The 25,154-nt window shown below is 36.4% G+C and overlaps 2 protein-coding genes across 3 annotated transcripts in view; one reads left to right on the top strand and one right to left on the bottom strand.

Annotated features, from left to right (window-relative positions):
- COL19A1 (collagen type XIX alpha 1 chain) overlaps window positions 1–2,685 on the top strand; it is a 338,927-nt gene extending 336,242 nt beyond the window's left edge. Inside the window, exons 51-52 of the mRNA XM_037746028.1 lie at window positions 2,410–2,542; window positions 2,638–2,685. Coding sequence (XP_037601956.1) covers window positions 2,410–2,542; window positions 2,638–2,685 — 181 coding nt within the window. The remainder of the gene's footprint in view (window positions 1–2,409; window positions 2,543–2,637) is intronic.
- Window positions 2,686–8,900: 6,215 nt separating this feature from the next.
- COL9A1 (collagen type IX alpha 1 chain) overlaps window positions 8,901–25,154 on the bottom strand; it is an 88,040-nt gene continuing 71,786 nt past the window's right edge. For both annotated transcript variants that reach the window (XM_017549430.2, XM_017549431.2), the window contains 2 exons: window positions 18,818–18,895; window positions 8,901–9,925 (listed from right to left, as the gene is read on the bottom strand). In XM_017549430.2, the coding sequence (XP_017404919.1) occupies window positions 9,741–9,925; window positions 18,818–18,895 (263 nt within the window). In that variant the 3' untranslated portion in view covers window positions 8,901–9,740. The remainder of the gene's footprint in view (window positions 9,926–18,817; window positions 18,896–25,154) is intronic.

Raw genomic sequence — 25,154 nt, 5'->3', positions numbered from 1 at the left:
TGAGTAAGCCAGACATTAAAAGCAACCATTTGAATCCTATTCCTAAAGCAATTGCAAATCAGCATTTTTTGATTTTTTCCAAATTCATTCCATATGTTTTGCTTTACAATTGCTATGATTTTTAGTCAGAGATATGAAATATGCAAGTAAATCTTATCATTAGTTCTTCTTCAAAAGGAAATTGCATCTTGTGACTTAGTAGACTGATGATGATATCCATTTTGTAGATTCATCAACATGTGGTTGGCCTTTAATTTCTGAATTTTAAAGTTTCAGACTTATCTTTAAGTTTTCTTGGTGTTTAAATTTACTATCATTGCTAAACATTTTGTCAACTTTTTTGATATACTGCATTGCTCCTGTTGAATGTTTTTTGTCTACGTTTTATAACTTAAGAATTCTTATACCATCTACATCTATCCTACTTATGCTGAAAAATAGGCAATAAGAACTTCATTTTATAGCTTATGTTTTGAAAAAAAAACACAGGAAACTGTTTTATCAGGGAGCCCAAACACCCAGCATAGCCAACTACTGAAATGATTTTGTTAATTCTGTATAATGAGCTCAATTCAAAGCAATCACCACTGGTATGAATGAGTACTACAGGAAAAGGGAGTATCAAATTCCAGTTGGGTATGGGTTCTGCAAAAAAAAGCCTAATACTCTGTGGTCCTCCCGCTGAGTTTCTCATTTGGTCAACAGAAAGCTGTTTTCCCTATGAGATGTTTTGTAGGGAAACCACCAAGCTGTCTTTGGTACTATTAAAGCTTCAATGGCCTAGCAAGATCTTTGGGCCCTTGTGTCCATTGTCCTTATGACCTCATCACCCTCAGACTTTAAGAAGCCACCAGCAGAACAAAGGATGGGATGTGTAACAAATGGAAAAGAAACTCAATTGTCCTGAAAGATGAATTTGTAGTGTCAGCAAATGCATATTAAGAAGGTAAAGTCCAACAGCTCTTAAGGAGAATTATATTTCTCCAGAAGCTGCAGCAAGAGGTACAGCTCAACAAAGGAAAACCATAGGACCGAATAGGCAACTAGTGCTCAGACCAAAGAGCTCACTCCCACTCCAACACCATGTCCTCTGAAAAGAAACAAAAATACAGTGATCATCAACCAAATGACTAAACAGTCTTCCTATTGATTAGCTATACATTAATTGAGGAACTGTTGGTTGACAGGCACTGATTCTCTAGAATACTGGGCATAAGGATGTTGCAGAAATCTAGATGATGGGTCCCACAAATGTGAGAATATGCCGCAAGATCCTGCCTATCACAGCAATCAGGATTCACCCCTGATTCATACTTCAATTTGGCTAAAACAGGATGGGATGATTGCTTTTGTCTGTTTACTGAAAAATGAGTTTAGAAAGGCAAGCCCACTGAAATTGGAAAAAGCTGTGAACAGAGTTGTGTCTGAGGAACATGACTAATTTAAGGCACGGTTTGTTCAAATGCATCATGATTTGAACTGGTTTTCATTATAGATTAGTGAACTGCTGGTCAGGTACTGTCTACAATGGCTGTGCATACCTACAACGGTTTAGGTATTTCATATTGAATTATGCTGTATATTTCAATTCCAAGTTTATTTTATTTTACAAGGTTATTTTATTTATTGTAAGCATTTTGAAATTGATTTTCTTTTTTGTTTTCTTTCTTGTGCAATACCAACAATGGTGCTGTGTTTTAAACTTACACAATTGGAATATAGATATGTGTTTTCTTAGTAAAATGGTAATTTATCCCAAAAAAGTGTACATAGATCTAAAATTTGGTGCTATGTGTATATCTTGAGCTTTTAATTTGTTGAATTTTCTAAAAGCTTACAACTTATCTGCCACTCATATTAATTTACTTGAATTTGTCAAAAAGCTAAACATTTTGTATGTTTTCAAAGATTATTTTTTCATATTAATAGGTGGTTTATCTGTTGCCTCTTTGCTAATTTAAAAATATTTATTTTATCATTTTAATGTTTTCATGGCCTTTTTTGCTGATGATAATCAATTTTTTTTGTTTTTGAGTTGTTCCTTTCATAGACATAAAAAGACAATTCATTTTCTTGTTTTATTACCCGTTCATTTGTATTCTATGAAATATGTCATGCATACTTTTTTACAAATTGTATATTTAGAAATCTTTCTAAATTTCATTAAGGCTTGACTGGTTAATTCATATTTCAAGAATTTGTATTTATTCAGGTAATTTGATGGGATGGGGAAATATTATATGATGCATATTACAAAGCGGATTTGTCACAGTGACACAAGCTCATTTTTGATAACTGGGAAATGTGACTAAATTTGACATAACTAGAGAAACAGGGCTGTGTTCACATGGTACAAGCCTTTCTCACCCTACTCTATTATTTACCTTCAGATACTTTTTCCTGCCTCAGCTCTGTACACATGATGTGCAACAAAGGGCAGCAAGAAATGCCCGGTCCAGCTAATTTAACAACAAATGAAGTGGAGCTTTGGCAGTTGCCCAATTCCTTTAATAAAAAGAAAGTAAATAATTTGGGCCCCAAAGTAGGTTGGGAAGTGTTCCTCTAAATGACTTGGTGGTTGCCAAATCCCTTGTACCATTTTATTCTGTTCCAAAACATGTGTTTATTTCCACATAGATGTTAGTGATGTTCAAAGCAGGGGAGAAGAATGATTCAAATTCATGAATTACCTCTTGTTTGCACTCCGGAAAACAACGTACATGTTTAAATACAAAATAATTATGAGCCATGATGACAATTAATATTAAAACGGTGTTCCATATGCAAGTATGTCTGAATTCCAATCTTACATTTTATAACAAACTCAAAACACTTTCAGACAGAAGTCTTTCTATGGAAAGATTAAAGTATGACTTCAATTAATATTTATGGCCTTTGGAATCCAAAGAAAAATGGAAGAATAATTCATGAATTTGTTCATTGTGCTTTCCAACTGAAGACATTAACCATTACGTCTAACCATAACAGAAATACAGCCAGTTTTAACCTTTTAGATGTTTTACTTTGTGATCAAAGTAACCCTATGTTTATTTCCATATTTTATGATATTGTTTAAACTTTAAAATTTTATTCACTTAAAGAACATAAGCAGTTATATTAAAATATGTTGTCTGTTAAAGTTATCATTTGATAGTTGGTTTATAAAGTAATTTTTATGAATCTGTTTTATGAGTTAAGTAAGGTTTAGCCTTTCTGCAGTCTCTCTCATCTGTTGGGAACCTGTGATATACCTCCATTTGTCCACAAGATGGTGTTTAAAGCAATTTGTTCAAAAGAACTGAGTAACAGAAATAAAAGGTTACAAACAGTTTAGTGGACAACTAAATCAAACTCTTGCCTTTGCACTTTTTTTTTTTTTTACTTCTGTAGATAATTTTTGTTAATTTGTTTTGTTAATTTATGTTTCTTCTAATTTTAAGCATCTATATGAAACAGGCACAATACCCTTTGGTTTGTTGACTGTTTTGATTTTATTTATTCGGTGGATATATACGTATTTACATGCTCACTTAAGATGAAGATTTACTATTCATAACTGTTTATACACCACTCTCATATTTTAGTGATCGATATATAAACATCTAAATAATTATCCTGGCTTTTAGACAGGATAGATACTCTCTTTCAACAGACAAGAAAAAAAAGATTTAGCTTATCACAAGAAGTAGACAATTTATAAAATTACACAATGTCTAAACTCTATATTATTCAGTGTACTTAAAATTTTACAATTAGATTTGTATAATGTTTATATTTTTCTAGAACACATCACTATTTACAAAAGTACGGTTAGGAACACTTTTTTCAAAGTACCATTTTTATTTTCATAACAATAATACACTGAGATTGAGAATTTCTCTGTTAAGTGTTTTGCTGAAGTTGTTTTAATAAATACTGAGAATAGTTTTGCAAATTTGTCCATCGCTCCTCTTAAAGTATTTTTCACACTTGTCTGTATCCACCTTCTGAAGACACCCAAGTGTTTACTGTCATGGTTTCCCAGTGTTATTTCTTAATACTTGAGTGTTGATGCATTTTGCACTCTCCCCATCTCTGCTCATAAGGATTTTGCAGGCTTTAAAGAGGAAGAGGTGCAGAAAACATTTGAATTTGTATCTTGTATGCCTACGTAATTCAAAGTGACTTAGTCCATTGAACTGTGTTTATTAGCTGGCTGGTAAAGGTAGCATTAATTATGTTAAATTTGTTCAATTACTAAACGTCTCAGGCAATAGGACAAATGACTGTTGTCATTTTTATTGTGTGGCATACCTGGAGCTATAGTCCAAATGTTTTACTCAACAAAATCATGGCAGAGTAACTGATCAATTTGGTTAAATTAAATGAAAACACAAGTGAATACAGAAAAAACTCATTCAGATAAATAGACCCATCACAGCAAGAATTTGCCTGAAAGATAAGACAAGCTTGTAAGACCAAAGCTAAGTCTAAGAAAATCTAAGTGGAAAAAAAATTGCAAGTTCAGATCCAATGGTGAGTGATGTGGTACAACTCGAGGACTTAGCTACTTGCTTCATGAATTTGTCACAAGTGAATACTAATAAAGTGGGAGGTTTCGCTAAATGAGGAGGTAAATAAGATTTCAGTTTATCAGAAGTGTATGTATTGTGTGACCATACTAAGCTCCTTGATGTAAGTAAAGTTGCTAGCTATTTTACAACTTTTTATTATTTTATTGTGTTATGTAAAGTACATTTTGGGGATAAATGTTTTTCAGCACATCAATGTCTTTAAATTAAATTCAGGTTGTATCGGGCATATTTTACAACTTTTTTTTTTTTTTTTTTTGAGACAGTGTCTTGCTCTGTCACCCAGGCTGGAGTGCAGTGGTACAATCTTGGCTCACTGCAACCTCCGCCTCCCAGGTGCAAGCAATTCTCTGCCTCAGCCTTCCAAATAGCTGGGATTACAGCTGTCCGCCATCATGCCCCGCTAATTTTTTTGTATTTTTAATAAAGATGGGCTTTCACCATGTTGTCCAGGCTAGTCCTGACTTGTGATCCACTTGCCTTGGCCTCCCAAAGCGCTGGGATTACAGGCGTGAGCCACAGTGTCCAGCCAACTTCTTTATTTTTAAATAGCATTTAGGATGTGTTTGCCCCTATTTTGTTTGTTCTCTATCTTACCTCATCAAACTCTTTAAGGTTTTTTTGTTTTTGTTTTTGTTTTTTTTTCACTCTTTAAGGTTTAATTGAATATACTCACGTTAAGTGCAATGACACTAGTTTTATTCTAAATCCCACATGTACATAATGCTTTGAGGCCTTGATTCTTACGTGTTCATTAAGCATAATGAGCTTGTCACCTATCTCAGCAATAAAGAATTTGTCCCTATGTTAGGGAAATCTAAGGTGCAATTATTAAGGCCATATCTACTCTTCATCACTCCTGGAGGCTGAAGCTCCATGCTTCAGTTCGTTCTGTTAGGTGTCAGCCACAGAGATGCTCCAGAAGCACTCTAGGCTAACCACAAGCCCCACCGGAGTCCAAGGAAGTTTAATTGGTCTATTGCAGGGTTCATGTTTATACCATAATTATAGTTTGGTTTGTCACATGAATCATCGCTCAGCTTGAAATAATTAAGTTTATCACCCATCTGACAGTTCATAAAAAGCCTAGTTTAATTATTTCAGATGAGAATTATACACAGAAACAAAAGCCAGAGAGCAAGCAGTCCCTTGGGACTTTTGTCCCCCAGAGTGATCATCTCCCTAAAATCATTTGAGGCTTTTTGCTCTAGAGGTCCTTGAGGGAGATCAGAAATAACACAATTAACTTTTCTCATCAGTAGAAGCTCTGGCATCGTGAGTGATAAGACGATAGGCAATAAGTAGTTGAATACATAGCAGGTTTTCTTAACAGAAATTAATTACATCAAAACATGCTAGAGGATTTATATGTTTACCTATACTGGGTAATAACTTACATAGATCTTAACTATTCCTATCTTCAGGCCCCCTTCGGATAAATTAACTAGGTGCTCTCTAAAGAATATTGTCTTTTCACACACACATTTTCAACTTTGAGACAAAATGGAATTTCAAATATATCTCAGAAGGAGAGGTAGTTTGTTGGAGACAATTTCCCTCACTTGTTCTTTCTCCAGCTACACTTCAATAACTTGGAGTCAAGACTAATTTGTGAAGGCATCTTAAGCAGAAAGTTAGCATGAATTGCCGTTTATTAAGACTAAAAGTAATTTTCAGTTAGCATCCTCTTCCTGAAACCCAGGTCTATCAAATATGTTACACTCCCTCTTGTTCATTATTAAAAGAGCATTTGAGCATGTGTATTTACAGACATTACTGCAGTCAGCCCATTTTGATTTAAATAGTTCCTGAGCCATAGGTAGTTAATACAGCCATGTCCTGGATCACAACTCACTAAAAAAGGCTACACAATTGAAAAGTATTTGACTCTGTAAAAAAGGACTTGACCTGTGTTTATTGAACACAAGTATTCTTTTTTAAAAACATATTTAAAACCATTTATGTCTGTTGCCCCTCTATAAACAGCAAGATTGCTAGTTTGCTACTATTTTTTCCTTAATACTGAGTTTTCACTCGTTTTGCCAGGCTACCAGCAAATATTTTTAAGTAGTTTTCTTTATATTTGGAAATCACTGTTTCTACTGGTTTTTCACCTATGTTGGTTTACTTCATTTATTTTAGAGACAGGGTCTTGTTCTGTCACCCAGGCTAGCATGCAGTGGTGTGATCATAGCTCACCACAGCTTCAAACTCCTGGTCTCAAGTGATCCTCCAACCTCAGCCTCCCGAGCAGATGGGACTGCAGGCACTCAATACCATGCCTGGCTAATTTTTAAACTTGTTTTTATTTTTGTAGAGTCGGGAGACTCAGTCTTGCCCAGGCTGGTCTCAAACTCCTGGGCTCAAGCTGTCCTCCCACCTTGGCTTCCCAAAGTGTTGGGATTACAGGTGTGAGCCACCATGACTGGCCTTGGCTTACTTTTAAACTCAGAGACTATTTCTCAGAAACACTATAATCACCAAAAAATTTTAAAAATACAGTAGAGGTGATCTTCTAAAGCAGGAATTTATATTAAGCTTATTTCAGGTGGCAGATAAATCAGATTTTACTAATGATGTTTGAGAATAACAGTATTTGTTCAGTCAGTTTGAAACATAAAGTATCCATACATAATCAGATCCATCACCTATCCAGATATCACTACACATTCATACTCTTCTGCTGTGCAGAAGCCAATTATCCAAAACCATGCCAGTGAATTTATGTGCTCAGTCTAGGAAGTGATTTCCATAGTTCGTAACCAACCTGTCAGGTATTTGGGTTGAAAATCATATCATACTGCCATAGACACACTGGCTAGAAATAAATCAAAAATTATTTGCCCTTAATTAACATGCCAGGTTAGAACCAACTTTAATTATTTACACTTTCCTCTCTCAGTGAGTGCTCTAGTTGCCACTTCATCCAACTTTCAAAAATATCTCAGAGAGGATTTGAGATTTCTGTTTTGCCAGAGAGACATACTTGGTCAGGTTCAACATTTGTCAACTCTCTTTCATTAAGGGAATTTGCTAGGCGCTTTTCCTTGCAATTTCTATGTCAAGTATCTACTGCTTCTGTAAACTACTTCACTTAACTGAAATTTATAATGAATTGTTCCTGCCATTTGGAATGTGGTAGTTTTGCATAATCCATTTGTAAATGGTTGTTTCCAATGTTGCTGACTATATCTGTGGAGCTTGTTGTACAACCTTCACATAACCAGGTATGTAAAGCAGTTGAGTGAACTGTTCTTTGAAATTTTATTTTTAAATTTTCTTATGAATATTATAAAACTTAGAAGTATGTTTGATTATCTAATTTTTATTTTATTGTATTTGACTATGTCATTCTAGTTAAAAATAAAAGCACTTTGGTGGAAAGATAATTTCTATGCATTTATTTAATTATGTGTCATAGCTCCTGAAAAAGTTTGCCATTTTTTAAAGTACTGTTTTAGGGAGCTATAACAGAGACCTTTATTTTCAAAAATCATTTTCAAAAAAAGGAAAAGACCATTCTTGCAGTCTATGTAAATAGCACTGATCTATGTGGTAAAGTTGGAATCTTTCTTCTTAAGCAAAACTCATGCTGGAAGCATAAAACTAATGCTGTAAGCAGTTTTAAAGAAATCCAAATACAGATTACATAATGATTGATTTAACCAAGCAACTAGGACTAGAATTTTAAAATGTATAAAAGTATACATAGAAAAAAATATAAAAAATTATATTAGGGCTCACTTCCCTTTGACTTGGCAGAATTTAGTTCCATAAACTAACTAAAGATACTGATGATCTTGAGCTGCACCCCAGCACAAGTTACTCATAGGCTCTGTGATATAAAATATATTAAGTCTGCTGGATACTTAAGTAGATGTCAATGAAACAGCAAGCCAATAAGATTACATAAATAATAAAGTGCTTAAGTGTTCAGGAAATACTTAAGTATACAGTGCTTTAGCTGAGCTGCCTTTATAAAATTTTTAAGAAATGGTGAAACATAACTCATGTTTTCAATAAAATTCTGAGTAGGAGGGAACTAACCATTGAAATTAAGGCAGTGGTTCTTAACCTAGAAATAAAGCAAGGCTAGACTTAAAGGAGTCCATGAAATCTCTGAAATACTATACAAAAATATAGATGCATATGTACCTGTGCATCTTTCTTTCTAGGGAATTAACATTTCAAAAAGGTCCATGAAGCTCTCCCCATACACACACACACACACACACACACACCTGTCATAGGGTAACATGCTCTGTGGAACAGCTTTTCACTCTATGTAGAAAAAACACTAATATTATAAACATACACCTATAGAACCAGTAATCAAATAATGTTTAATGTATCTAAATAATTAGTTCAGTAACTTATTGTCAATGAACATGATTATTTATAAGAAAACATGCAAGAGATTAAGAAACCATATTTATTTCTTCTTTGGTACAACCAGAGATGTTACCTCAAACCTTTAAAATAAATAATCTCATCAATAACATTTACGAATGCCAGAGTATTAAAATTCTTTCCTTGCTTTCATATAGAAGCACTCAAAATATTAACAGGTTTGGGGTACAGTACATACAGTTCAGGCTGAAGAAGAAAACCAATTTGTGACGTAAGGAAATCATTTCGGGCAATGTAGCCCTTTCTTATCACTCCAGAGACAGCACATTGATGGGATTTTAAGCACCAATTCCATTGAATGTAGTGGGGTTTCTTCATAACTACTCTAGTAATCCTCTACATAACTGAAACAATAATCTGAGAACAACATCTAAATGAAAATAACTACTGCAACTGAGGTAAACCAAACAGTTGTTTTTGTTTATTGGCACAGTGGCCCACGATAAGACACATAGGTATAGCACACTAAAGCTCAAGATCCTGGGAAGAGGAGTATAAATTTATTCTAGGGAGGTGTTTGGTTTTCTTTTTCTTTCTTCTTTTTTTTAACTGATGACTGCTGTCTTCCTTCCCTCCAAGGAAAGGAAAGAGAACTTATTGAATAGCACCGTTCTTCTAAATCTGATTGTCAAGTAGGACTTCTGTAATCATGCTGAAGGTAATACATTGTCATCTTTGCCCCAGCTTTGGGTGGTATTTCTCCCCCAAGCTCCTTCACCAGGTGTGATTCATGCAGAGAGCCATGCAGCACTAAGGCTTTCACTGGTCAGGCCCTTTGCTAAATGCTCGCTGACCAGCCTGCATGGTGCAGGAGGCTGGCTCACAGAAACCAGGAAGCCCAGGAGGTCCTGGGGGTCCAGGCACGCCAGGAATTCCTGCCACCCCGGGGGGGCCTCGCTCACCATCCTGGCCATTTCTTCCATAGCTGGCAGGGCCTGGGTCACCTGAAACACAGAGAAGATTGCACATGTGAAGAGGAGAATCCTCATTGATGCCAACTGGCAGAAAACCAGAGCACAGCTCAGCAGTGCTCAGGTAAGAGGCTTAACAAATGCTTTTGGAAATAATGCATAATGACTGTTGATGATTAGTGATGAAGATGATGATGATGATGATAAGATCCCTTCCTTGGACTTGGATTTTCATGGAAATTAAAAGTAGAAGGAGACCTCGGGTGTCTCTAACCACATCTCCATCAGTAGAGCTGCACTGTGCATGGCGGCCTCCAGCCACAGGTGTCTATTGAGCACTGAAATGTGACAAGGCCAGATGGAGATGAACTAAGTATCAAACATACCTGGATTTTAAAGACTTCATATGAAAAAAATGTAAAATAGTTCATTAATATTTGTGTCTATTACATGATGAAATGATCTTTTGCACACAGTGGGTTAAGTAAACTGTATTATTAAAATTAATGTCACTTATTTTTACCTTTTTCATGTGGCTACTTAATTTAAAATCATACATGCAACTCACACTTGTGGCTCACATTATATTTCTTTTGAATGCAATAGCAGTATTCCTTACTTCTAATAGTTGAGCAACATCTGGGCAGGGAAAAGTATAGTTCAGTGGTTAAAAAAGCAGGTTTTGGAGACAAATAGCTTTACATTCTAGCCCTGTCATTTATGAATAATGTGACATTAGCAAGTCATTAACCTCTCAGTTTCTTAATCTACAAGATGGGATAATGTCTTCTTAATAACTAAATTCAGGCCGGGTGCAGTGGCTCACGCCCGTAATCTCAGCACTTTGGGAGGCTGAGGTGGGTGCATCAGCTGAGGTGGGTAGATCACCTGAGGTCAGGAGTTTGAGACCTGCCTGGCCAAAATGGTGAAACCCAATCTCTACTAAAAATACAAAAAAGTTAGCTAGGCATGGTGGTGGGCACCTGTAGTCCCATCTACTCAGGAGGCTGACACAGGAGAATCACTTGAACCCAGGAGGTGGAGGTTGCAGTGAGCCAAGATCGTGCCGCTGCACTCCAATCTGGACAACAAAGCAAGACTCCATCTTAAACATAATAATATTATAATAATAATAAAATTCTACAGTTGAAAGCATCTGATAAGTAGGAGCTATTATTATAATTATTAAGTTATTACTGATTAATGTCTTTTAGAAGGCTGTGCCATTCACCCTACAAAATTTCATATTTTTGTCACGAAGGGCTTTCCCCAACATGAACTTCGCCATTACAGGTTCTTTGGGGGCTTTTCTTAACTTGTCTTCTTTTTGTCATGTTCAAGGGTTTTATGTTGCCTTCAATGGGGCACATTCTCTGAGACATAGCACCCCATAACAAAGAGGAACGTCTGCTAAATGCTTACCCCAATGCACCAGCAGCACTTTCACACAATTATTATAAAAGTGGTGATGAGAATTCAGTGTAAAACATATTGTGTATGCCAATATAATATATGATAGATCCTCATTCCATCTCAGCCATCTTAACTTGGCCTTTCTGCCAAAAAGCTGGAAGCCAAATCTACATGTTCAATTACATATTTGCTTATAGTTGGTTACTTTCCTTTTTTCTCTGTGGTTTTTACTTTTCTTTCTCTATTTTAGTAGTCTTATTACATGTCTTTTGTGGGTGTTACTATAGTAATATGATCTTATTCAGTGGTCTTATTACATATATTTCACATACTTTTAGAAGGATAGATTAGAGATCCCATTTTACGTAAAATCTCATTCTTCCTCTGGTGCATACAATTCAATCCACACAAAGCAATGTCATAGGGCGATATATTAATAAGCTTTAAGGGAGGATAATTATCTTTGAATTTATCCATCTTGAAGCTATAGATAAGAGGAGATATAAGTAATTTCCCCTAATTTATTCCATACACTTTCATTCGATTATACCTAGTTAGTATGAAGGAAATCATTATGTGTTTTCTTCTAATGAGGCCCCTGAGAAAGCTTCTCCCTAATCCACAGCATCTATGGATAAGGCTGTAGCAGAACTATGTCTTTAGCAGTAACGTTAAGATCCTTGACACCAGATGCAGTTAAAGGTGAAGGTGATTTTTTTAACGTTTAGAAGATGAGCCAGATCTAAATCTGATTTTCAGTGCACCTTATCAGTAGGAATGTCCCCACTGAGACATACCAGTTGTGCCTTAAAATCAAATCAAGTTTAGGAGGAGGAAATGCCCACAGAAGAGGTAGAAAACTAAATAACCACAGGGGCTGGGCTGGTCATTTAGATCAGGGGTGGGCAAACATCTGCTCATGAGCTAAATCCTGTTTTTATAAATAGTTTTATTAGAACACAACCATGGTCATTTGTTTACATACTATCTGTGGCTACTTTGGCACTACCAGGACAGAGCTGAGCAGCTGCAACACGGTGCTTGCAGCCCAAGAATCTGATCCTTCACAAATAAAGTTTGCTGATCCCTGATGTTATAAAGAAATGAGCCTGGATTAAGAAATTCCCTCACTGTTTTCATGAGCTGAAAATGTAAAGTGCAAATGCAATGAAATATATTTGCACTAATACTTGGCTACTAATGTTCCACATAAGTGTGGGCAGACAAAAGAGAGGAGTGAGGCCTGTGATGAGCTGGAAAGTGGATGCAGGCAGCAGCTCTTCTCCAGCTAACAGCTGCCATCGGGGAATACAGGCCAGTGTTGCCAGAACAGATCATTTTCAAGAGAAGCCAGGAAGCTGAGTTTTAAAACAAATAGCTCTTAATGTTTAAATGTTACCAACTAATTCAAAATTTTTTCAACATTTGTAGAGCCAGCAAAAAATCTTAAGTTTAAGAGAATTTATTCCCTAATACACAAACAATATTAAAAAGCAGAAGGATAGCCTTTTAGATTTTCACATTTAGTTCCCCATATTAACACACTCCAGGAGAAGTTTTTCTTTTTCTTTTTTACCTTGCTGAGTTCATTCCAAATTGCTGCTTATCCTCTGAGGGAAGAGTTGATGAAGCCATCCTGTCTACCTTTGATTTATTTTATGAAACGACATCTCATCCAATTCTGCCTTTGGCAAATGCAGCAATTTATCCTTTGGAGCTTTGGATGATGTCATCATCATCATCATCATCACCAACACTTAATGAGAATGCTTTCTCTTTTCCATTTTTCCATGTGCCATACACTATGCTCATTATTAAGCCCATTTTTCTCATGTATAAACTGAGAGTTAGGAAGGTCAAATAATTGTTGACAGTCATACAGCTAGAAAGTGTTGAGAGATGAGGACCCTTAATCACCGCACTAATCTAACTGTATTTTCCTACCTATTGATTTTTTTTTTAACTCTGTGGAAGAATTTGGGGGTTGTGGCAGGGGGTGTGTGTGTGTGTGTGTGTTCATTTTTTTAAATGGGCCTGAGTTGACCAGGAAGTAGACAGAGGTACAAAAACAAAGAGCAGTATTGATTTTTGCAGAGCTCTAATGATCACAAGAAACTAAGATATTTTTCTGAGGTTTTGCCCTGTAGAAATATCAAAGGGAAAAAAAGAAACAGCCTTAACGTAGCAGATTGTCAGGCTCTGGAGGGCCCTGACCCGGGGCTTTTGCTCTCATGGACTTAGTTCTAAACTATGTAGAAGCCTCAGTTGGGTGACACTAAGTCCACATCCACAGCACCCAAAAAGTGAAGCTGACTCATAATAACCGTTCACAAAATGTGCATAAACAGCTAGCCCAACACCTGCGTTAATGAATATCTATCAACTACTTTGTAACTCTTCAGAAAGAGAAAACATAGGTCTAAAATGTCATTTTGCTCTGTCTGCCTCGTGTGTGTTACTTACACTAACTGCCTAATGATTACATGGATTTCTGAAATGTCAAGGACCTATAAAAATGTTGAATGTTCCCAATACAAAGAAATGATACATGTTTGAGATGATGGATATACTAATTAACCTAATCTGGTAATTATATAATATTTCTATTTAAACATCACTATGTATACCATAAATACGTATAGTTATTATATGTCAATTAAAAGAGAAACATTTAAAAATGTTATTGCCAAACATTTCATGTTTTTAAGAAATGAGTATCTATGTCATTCTCTGTAAAACCACTAGAGAGCAGTCATGTTACACTGATGGAAGCCAATCCTGGCTGGACCATTCTGAAGGAGGCAGCCCCTTACCTAATACATGCTATGGAATGAAAGGGGCTGTGTACATAGGCAGAAAAAAAAAAAAAAAAAAGTGAACAATTTTTACATTAAATGGGATACTTCATAATTAACCCACTGGTTTATAGACTTTTTGTATGTGCCAGGACTTTCTTACATTTCTTGAGCTTAAGGTTGAGGTATTTGACAAAGCAGTATGCTTAAGGAATTGTAAACTGGTTTATGTAAGGCCCAGCAACCAAATGAAACAGCTGCAGCAATGGAAATGAAATAATTAGGTACTGCAAAACTTAGGCCAGAACTGAACGTGTGCACGTGTATTTTCCCACTCAATAGTCTCAAGCAAAGCTCACCTTTCCGCCGACTTTGCACAAGAAAACAGAATAGTTTTACAACCTAGTATAATCTAGCACAAAGCTAGCTATAACTTCCATGTCCAAAAGGCAAAAAGCATCTCAGCTCACAAGTCACCTCCCTGGTGTTCACATACAAATGATTTATTTTTTGGCCTACTGAGTGCACAAAGAGGAAGTTGGACTCATTAATAAATATGTTTCTTTAAAATTCTCAGAGTGACAAGGAACTAGTCCCAAATGGGTGAGCTCAGTGGCAGCAGACAGAGAGAGGTCTATGAGACAACCAACCAAGCAATAACACTAGCTCACTAGCATGAAACTGAAGGTGAGGGAGACTAAAGTTCCAGGGATTGCTAATGTGATTCCTGGAGCTCTGCAAGAGAGGCAGAAAGAGAAGCAAGATGTTCAGCAGTTATGGGCCATGCCCAATTCACATGGCTACAGTGCACAGACAAACTAATCATATGATTGAACAGCCAGCCAATCATTTTGTCCACTTTGTGAACATGGACTCATGAAGCATGAATCTGCCTTGTTATTACCTGAGAGACTTTTGTCAGGATGTGAATTTAAGAGTCTATATTTTCTCAAATATATTATTTAAAAAGGGAGCAACAATAACAGTTAAATTTGCAGAGTGTTTGTTTGCCATATGCCAGGCACTGTTCCAAGAGCTTTATATGTATGCACATGTGCATATATGCTCCTAAATACAAAGTAGGCGTGGTGATTCCCATTCACAGAGGAGGAAACTGGAGCACTAAGAGGTAAAAGCATAGTGCATAAGCCCTGGAAGCCTGGCTCCACGTCTGCACTTCTTAAGTATTTACCCAGCCTACTCCTGGCTGTGAGAAACAAACTAGATTGTATATGTGTACTTTTTAAACAACAAAGCACTGTAGCCAAAATGACCATCAATGTACTGATTATAATAATAATCTGTGTTCCATAATAAGCAATGTAGCATTACGTTCCTAAAGGCCATGTCTTAATACTGAACAGAGATATATCATTGTAGAGAGGAGACAGGGAACTAAAACTGACCTGAAAGAATACAGGAACTCTAACAACTGATAGAAAATGATGATGTTAGTTATGTTGTTAAAAATTTGTTAGCTGCCTTGTTAGCACAAAGAAGGATCTAACTATCTTTTTTTTATTCAGGAGGATCTGAGCCCCAAATCCAACAATAGGAACAACAAAAAAGTTTGTAAAATCGGCTGTTCTGCAGGTTCTTTCTTTTAGGTAAGATGTGTATTTATCTAGAAGATTCCAGACAAATTCCTGCACAGAATCCTTTTGAAGGTTCCTTCAGGCCTTAAAGTCCTATTAATATTATATTTTTGAGAGATCAGAAATCACATGCCTAGTCACATTCAAACTCTACCAAGAAATAAAAAGCAGTCTAGTCTCAGTGGACAATTAACCAGTGAGATGATGCACTGCTACCCAGTACTTTGCATTTGTGATTTGCAGTTGAAGTAGAATTTCATGGAGGGAAGGTCTAGGGCATCAGGGGTGATGCTGATTTAGAGAAGAGTAATATATTACTGCTGATCAAGAACCGGAGAAAAAGCTGCAAGAGCTGAATTGGGGTCCAGCTTTGCCCTCAGCTCCCCTTGATCCACCTTAAAAAGCAAAAAGTGGACTTTATATATTAATAACAGTACTAACAACCAACATTTCTTGAGTGCCTACTATAGCCAGGAACTGTCTTAAGCAATTTACATGGATTGAGTTTATTTCTCAGAATTATACTATCAGAGAGATGTTCTTGTTATCACTGTTTTATAAGTGGGAAAACTGAGATGCAGAGAAATTAAGTAACGTGCCCAATATCATAAGGTTAGTTAGTGGCAGAGTCAAAATGTGAATCTGGGGTGTCTGAATTATAGAAGCTATTCTTCAAACAGTCCACTTTCAGGTACTAGCTTTAAGGGAGGAATGACCCAAAAATCTGTTGTCAGGAACTTGACTGACTTGAGCATATATGCACAGTGTCCACAAGGGAATGTGGGCCGATCTCAAAACCAGAGCCTTAGTTGGTGCTTTAACCTGCATGCTACACATGGACACTGCACCAAAGCTCTGAGAGAACGACACAGCAGCAGACCCCTCTTATCCAGCATCTGTGCTTTTGAAAGCCTGTATTCTTGCAAAAGAATCTGGAACTCAGATTTTTCACTAAATAGTGTCAGATACCTCTCAATTAAAAGGTAACAAAAATCCAAGAAAGAAAGGCTACCAAGGCTGAGACCTGGTAACTAGAACAAGGAAAGCAGGAAAGAAGAGTGAGCTGGAAGGTGAGAAGGAAGGACAGCAGACAATCAGAGCTGGTGGGGAAAGGAAGTGAGAGAAGAGGGGTCAGCGGAGGGGGATGATTTTGGAAGTGATCCCAGGAAAGGCGGTGCAAGGACTGGCAAAATAAGAAAGCAAAAAGAAAAGAGAAAGGACAGGTATTAAGAGCCTGAAAAAGGGAATATGCAAAGTGTTTTAACAATTCAGATTTAAGATTAAATCCAAGATCAGCTAAAATTAATAATTTTGTGTGTAAGTGATCCCAGGGAGGGCTGCAAATGATGATCTTGCCCTACCTCACACTTTGCTTACACGTGGATGGTCTGATGTTCTAAAAAGCAAGTCAGGGAAGCCACTCTGACTGACTGACTGAGTGGGTGCCCTGTTTGCCCCCTTTCCCTGCCCACCCCCTCCACTTCGCGTCAGCTCAGCTCCTCGGAATGGTTTACTACAGATGGGAGATAATGTGCTCCTGACGACACAGCACACGTGGAGCTGATCTTCCTCCATCTTCTCATCTTTAAATTTAAAATATGGCTTCCCAACAGATTTTTTTCAAAGTAAGAATCCCTAGAAACCATAATACATTTTCAATAAAGGAACATGTGGCCAATAGTGCAAGTCATTGGTTCAAGAACTGTTAAGTGATTTGTCAATAAAATGAGAGAAGGAAGTATTAGGCTGTCTCATAAATATATAGATAAGTAAATTGTGATGATGATATGCTATCAGCTTTAAAACTTCCTATTCCTACCACTGGTGAAGGAGACAAGCACCTTTAGTAAATTCTGTTTGCTTTTCCTCTCCTCTAATCACCCATCAATGAATCCACGCTTTACTGTATATTAAAATCTTATCTAAATCCCATTTAAACCAGATTTTCCCTTCATTTCTAATCATAAATCTTCCATTTCCAATCATAAAAATTTATCAATTTATGAAAACATTTTGACAAGCCCATGAATCAGTTTTAAAAGGCAGTGTTTATCTCTAAACATTCATGTTTTTAAAAAAAAATTTAATGAGAACGCAATCCCCAGAAGCAATGAAACGGATAATTGGAAAGCAGTGATGTTTTTGGCTACAATTGTAGCTATGATTAAATACATCAGCCTCTGGCAGAATTAGAAAACTGTGATTTCTTTTCCTAAACTTCCCTAAACCAAGTTTTCCAAACCATTGTGGAAGCAAATATCATCTCAAGTCTCCTCAGCAAGAGACACCTAGGGCTTTGGGAGCCTTCCTAAGCCACTGCCTTGCCGCAATAAGAGAGGGTTTGCTGGAAAGTTGCACATCATTCATGCCCTTAAACTGAACTGGCTTTTGGCCCTGCTATGCTGCATCTGTGGTTGGGCTTGTAAGTCATTTCCCAGGGGATGAGTGTGTTCCGACCTGGACTCTGGTGACAGGGTAGCCGACGTATGAAGAGAACAGAAGGCCCAGTGAGACAATCTGGGCCTTTCCCACAGGAGCTACCCTGTCACCTCAGCTGACGCAGCTGTGATATACGGCTTGTGTGTGGCTTGTAGTGGTTATGAGTAGGAATGTTCAGTTTTGTATTTTCTCTTTTTTTCTTTTTTGGATGTGGGGTTTTGGAGAGTCTGGGTATTTGAAAGGGGAGCTTTTAAAATAAATTTCAGTCACTCCTTGTGCAAGAGGTTAAAAACAGGTTAATTTTCCTGTTCCTCTGGCATTTTAGATTTAAAAAAAAAAATCCAGGAAATTATCACCTGCTTTAGAAATGGAGAGGACCCAATTTATTCAGAATTTAATAACAAGTAGATTGTGCCTGGACCTTGACACTATTTTTCTTGAAGCAACTATTTAAGGAAATTAATATTTCAAATCCTGATACCTATTTTCTCACAAAAAATACAGAATGATTTACAGATCATTTAACTCTTTACTAAAGCTGGTCTTGAAAAATCTATGTTAGCCATTGTGAATAATTAATATGCTTAAATGATCAAATAACAATTCTTTTAAAATTTTATTCAGTTCAGACTATTTGCTACTAATTTCACTACCTCCTCCTCTCAGCGGCATAACACACTTACCTGGGAGACCTATAGCTCCAGGCAAACCTTTGGGACCTCTTCCTGGAGGGCCAGGTTCCCCCTTTTCTCCCAAGTCACCTGCATTACATTAAAGAAATGTTATTTTTCTACATAGCTATAAAAACAAACTTCCATATCTTTAAACCTTAAGCAAATCTAAAATTCAGAAATCAAAAGGTCATGAAGTTGACATAAACTAGATTGTAGTGAGTATGTAGCAAAGCAAAAATCAAGTTTATCCTATTAACAGATCTAAAGGGGGGAATTAAATTATTATATCCATAGATACTGGAATGACATTTGACAAAATTGAACATGAATTCTTGATAAAACATTCAATAAAATAAGAATGGCCACTTCCTAAATATGAAAAATATGTCTATCTCACCCCAAAAGCTAGCATAATGCTTAATGGGAAACACAAGAATTAGTTCCACTACAATCAGAACAATATAATGATGCCTGCTTTATCACTATTATATAACATTTGGTTTGAGGAATTAAAACTATCTCATTTTCAGGAGATGTAAATATATATACTTTAAAACTCTAGAAAACTCAAAAACTACTACAAACAGTATTCAGCCAACTAGCAGGGTACAAAATCAATATATGAAAATTACAATTTTATAAACATGAAAACCAGTAATAAGACATAATAAAAAAGATAACATAACAATTATTAAATAACAAGGAATAAAACTAATCAAAAATAGACAAGTCCAACATGACAAAAAGTTTAACGTTTCTAAAGGAGACCAGATGACTTGAAAATCATTCTTAAATAGAATCACATCTTCATAAAATGCTGTCAGTTCTCCCCAAGCTGAATTTTCATCATGATCATAATAAAAATACAAACCCATTTTTAACCAGAAAAGACCTTGAAGTTTGTATAGAAAAACACCTAAGCCAGAGTAAGCCCCAAAAACTCCAAAAAGAAAAGCAGCATGAAGGGAATTAATTTGACCAGATATTAAACCAACTAAAATGCGTGGTGCTGGTCCCTGAATACACAGACCAGTGAAACAGAATAGAAAGCCCAAAAAACAGGCCCAAATACATACAGGATTTGGGTTTATAGTGAAGGTGGTGTGCTGAGTGTGTGGAGAATTATATTGTTTGCTGAGAATGATGCCAAGGAAAACCGAGCTGGCCTCCCAAGTGGAAAAGTGCTTGGGGCATTCTAAAGCAGTGAACAGCATATGAATATCATACGCCAGTTAAACAAGCTCTTTAAGCACAGGATATGGGACCCTGCCCCCTTGCTCCCTCGTGGAGAATGCTGTTTGTCTGTGATCAGTGGTAAGCAGGCACCAGCTGCCTGCCTAGTTTATCTTTGTGTTATGAGAAAACACAGAACACCTGTTTGTTAATAATAATCACCTGTTCAGAGAGAATAAACACGTGGTGGTTGAGCGTCTGCTCGAGGCTCTCAGCTCTGAAGAGCTCTCAGCTCAGAAGACTATTTGCCTCCCTGATAGTACCACTTTGCACTCTCTCTCTGTTTCTTAATTCTTTCACTGCTGCCTGGGGTGAAAGAATTAAGTCACTCTCCATGACTGAGCTGGTCTCAGTTGTGTTTTAAAGTAGGAAAAGTTGAACAAGTCAGTAAATGGCACTGGAAGAAGTGGGTAGTCCACTGGAAAAGAAAAGTTAGATCTATACCTCACACCCTACTCCAGGATAAAATACAAATGGATCAAATATTTAAGTGTTAAGAACCAAAAGAAAACAAAAGAGAATTACAACCTCAGATTGGCCTTTTTATTAAGATTCAAAATATGAAAAGTTCCTAAAATCAATACAAAAAGGCCAGCAACACAACAAAATAATGACCAAAATACATGAACAGGCAGGTCACTAAAAGAATTTTAAAATGCCTCTTAAATATATGAAAAATTCCCTGAACCCTCATAACAAAATAAATGTAAAATATTTTTTAAAAGATTTTAACCTGTAAGATTGGCAAAAATTTCAAAATTCAACTAAACATATGAGCAAGTCTGTGGAAAAATACACTATTATGAATTGCTGATAAGAGTATAAATTTGTACAATCCCTTTGGAGGGTAATTTGACAATAGCTATGAAAATTTTTACCCAGCAATTCTACTTCTAGGAATTTATCATAGAGATAGAGATGGAGTGTATGCTGCTATTTTATACAAAAATAAAATATGTACAATGTTGTTCACTGAGGCCTTTCTGTAATAGCAGAAGGTTGGAAACTATGTCCATTAAAAGGTTAAATACGTTAAGGTACTTCCATAGAATGGAACACCATGCAGCTGTGAAGAGTAGCCAGGAAGCTCTTGGGAATGATCTCCATGGCATATTGTTCAATGAAAAAGACAAGTTCCAGAACTCTTGCTAAAGGACAATGTAATTCATTTTTAAAAGGATGTAGAAAAAATACATATTCATGTATCCTTATATATCATTGCTTGTAAGGATATGTAAGAAATGAATAGTAGTGATTACCCAGTGGGAAGGAGAAAAGAAACTAGGCAGATGGGAAACTTCACTAAATACCTTTTTCATACATTGTTAAATTTTTGAACAGCATAAATTTAGTATTATGAAATATAAATTAATCTGAAAAACAAAGTATATTGTCACAGTGTCTACATTTCACTACTGATTCATTGTTTACAGGGAATATATTTTGGATTGCAACCAACCATGTGTATTTGCAAGACATTTACAAGACAGCTGATCAAAATTGAGGATTTAGCAGCCACAAAACAAAGTTGCATTAATTATACCAGCCCCTGAAGAGATCAAACTCAGCAGCGTGGCCTCATTAACGAAATGCCTTAACGCCTTAGTTAACTGGTCCTAAATGACTTCTGCTGCTCTTTGTTAAAGACATCCCATTTTTCTGGTAGCACAGTATCATCATTATTCTACTACACTATTAAAAAATGTAATGGCATCTTGCAATAAGTTCTGTACATACCATTTTTGCCCAAACATTTGCATCAGCTTAGCCTCATTCAATATTAAGTTAAATTTGTTATAATTTTAAAAACAAAGTTGGGTATACAACAAAAACAAAAAAAATCTGTATAACCATCTGTACTCAGATACTCAAAGGTCCGTAATTTTGAAATGAATATTTAGCCACCATACTTTGATTTTAGCTGTGAATGTCTTTATATGAATGTTTTTATGATCAACTACATTTCATCACACTTCAAAACTACATTTCAAAACAATTTAAATTTATATAAATACTATGAAGGATTGAACTCAGGTTGAACTCATTTACATAAACTAGTTTTTTTAACACTCATCATCAATATGGCCTTACTATATTAGGAAGATATGACAACGTTTTATAAACTAATGGTGTAAGCATTCTTGTTCACTTGGTAATTTTAGTATCATATCACTATAATTCTGGAGGCTAGCAATACGAACAGACTCTCTAAGTGTGCCACATTTTCTAAAGATATGGGATGAAGATTACAAGGTGTGGCTTTTACACTGATGGTAAAAGCTAAACTTGTTTACGCATTCTAGCATGAAACCACACCAACTTTTAATGTTGCTTCAAGGAATAAGACCAGTGTCTTTGTTGCGATACTGTCTTTTGGTTATCAGTCAGAGAAAAACAAGTTAAAGATGAGCTCCAAAACACAGCCTATTCTGCAAACTGCTACTCCACAGCAAACTGTGCATACAGGTTGGTTCTATTGACAAGGTTAATCTACTGCTTCAAACCCCAGTCATGTCTTATTTTGAGATGTAAAAAAAAAACAGCTCAGAGAACTAAAGGTCCAGCTTTGTTAGCCTCCTCAGTCCAAAAATACGCATAAAGAGCTTATAAGCGTTAGATAGGCATAAAGAAAAATACACAGCCTGAGCAGAGAAACAGCTCATTATGAACGAGAGGAAATTCCCAGTCCTCTATAGTTGCTATTTATTTCGTTTATTCACGAGCTATAATTGATGCTGTATCTCCATGTAAACAGATTATCACCAAGAAAGGTCATAATTATGACATGTGTGTTTTCTCAAACCTTCATTTACATATTGCCGTGTCTGTTTGATTCACACTAAAATATATAAAAATATACAGGCTTACTCAAAGGGACTTAAAATTAATCCAAACTGTGAATATTTAAAACTAATATTTATGACACAAAAGACTAATGTAATACCAAGCAAAGTGAACATAAGGTCAGATATCTCTCATGTTTTGGGCCTGAGCCCTAACATGTTTGTATAATATCGTGTAAACCATGTCAGTGAAAAACAGAAAACTGGTAGATATACTGTAATCCAAGCTTTGACTATGATTTGAGACATATTTATACTAGCTCCTATCAAAAATGTTCTGTTCTTTGGAGTATTTTCTAGGAGAAAAACTGTGACAAAGACATAGCTTGAACTGTTAAAGCATTAAGAATAAAACTTGTTTGTTATTTCTGTAACAGTTTCTCTGGAAAAAGAATCTCAAAGTGACTACATCGTAGAGCAAGATTCATAATTCCCTTCTTTACCAGGGATGGGGGAAAAAGCCAACAAGCAGTACTGAAATACATCTCACCTGTAATTGAAAATTTAAGTTTCAAAATGGTGGGGTATTTATTCTTGGGGAAATTTCAGCTGTACCCTCTTGGATATTACAAAGCTGTATGTTTTCTAACAAATACTGTTAGTGTATGTGGTGTTACAAACATTAACTTTGTTAAAATAAAACAATTTTCAGCTACCTAAAATCGTACATTTACAAAAGTATGACTGTTAATTGATTTTTAAAATGTAATTATTACTCCTCCCTACCTCCACCTCAAATTCTCAGAAGTTAAAGCGAGAGAAGATAACTGCTTTAAAGGAATCTGATAATGAGAAAGGGATGGAGGAGGGTAGGGAGAAAAAAAATCCTTTGGAAAAAAGAGAATCCTATTACTTCATATTACAGATTGTCATGAATACTGAAGAAAAATTAAGAGGAAATACCTCATATGATCCAGCTATGCTTGATGAATGAACTTAGTGCAAGAGACATTTTCCAGGTTCCAAATGTAGAAATTTACTTTTCTTCCTCTCAAACTGAGGTTCATCTGCTACAGCCAACCCAAACCAACCCAGCCACAATTCACTGTTGCTAAAGCTTCCCCAAACAATTCACCATTGTTTCCAGTGGTTCTGAACCCTGGCTGCACATTAAAATCACCTGGAGAATATTTAAAAATCCCAAGGCCCAGGCCAATCAAATTAGACTCTCTGGGAATGGGATCCACATATTGGTGGTTTTAAGCTCCTCGGGCAATTCCAATGTGTAGGCAAAGCTGACAAAGGTAGTTTTAGACTGTCCTAGCTTGGCAAGTGACATCAACATTCTCATTTTTTAAAGAAAAGTTATGTTACTAGCTCAAACAAAGTTAAGCTCTGCCCCAAGGAGACTTCCTGTTAAGCAAAGAATAGGGCTGCGATGTATATAGACCCTATAAGCCATTCCTTTTCAGTAGGAAAATGGGTGATTGCTCCACACCAGGTGCAGCAAAACCACCGGGAGGTGCTGTTAAACTAGACAGCTAGGCCTCCACCCCAGAGTTTCTGATTCAGTGGACCCAGTGTGGACCAGAGAATCTGCATTCCTAACAAGGTCCCTGGTGACACTGCTGCTCCGGGGAATGCTCTTTCAGGACCACTACCCTAAAGTGAACTCAGGAACAACCGAGTCATCATCATCCACCCACTTTAGCACAACAGATGCAATTCAGTCAACAATCTACCCAAGGCTGCAGTTTCTTAGAAATCATTTACGGAGTGAATTGGGACTAACCATAGAGAGAGCACCTAAGGCATGTGTTCCTGAACTAGAAGGTGAAAGCAGGATGAAGATGAACAGGTATGTGATGCTTTCAAAGAAAACTTTCAGTTCTCTTTAAGAAAAACTCTACCCTCAGTTTGCACTCTGTTTGATTTTGTCCAGCCTCCCAAAGCTTTGAAATTATGCCAGCCTTACAAGAGGCCCCAGTTGGAGCCCACTTTTTAACATGAAGCTCTGCACATGCCAAAAAAAAAAAAAGTAAATTGTTCCAGTGGAAGGTCTAGCTAGCCAACTGTATCAGCAATTCATTTATAGATCCAAAAAGGCAGCTTGCTTGTCCTCTGACCATTCATAACATAATATTTATCCCTAATGCTCATCACTGGTCATCAGAGAAATGCAAATCAAAACTACATTGAGATACCATCTCACACCAGTTAGAATGGGGATCATTAAAAAATCTGGAGACAACAGATGCTGGAGAGGATGTGGAGAAATAGGAACACTTTTACACTGTTGGTGGGAGTGTAAATTAGCCCAACCATTGTGG

The sequence above is a fragment of the Cebus imitator genome, unplaced genomic scaffold (assembly GCF_001604975.1).
Source record: "Cebus imitator isolate Cc_AM_T3 unplaced genomic scaffold, Cebus_imitator-1.0 Scaffold218, whole genome shotgun sequence".
Classification (NCBI taxonomy): Eukaryota; Metazoa; Chordata; class Mammalia; order Primates; family Cebidae; genus Cebus; species Cebus imitator.
This window is presented reverse-complemented; position numbering and strand designations above follow the sequence as displayed.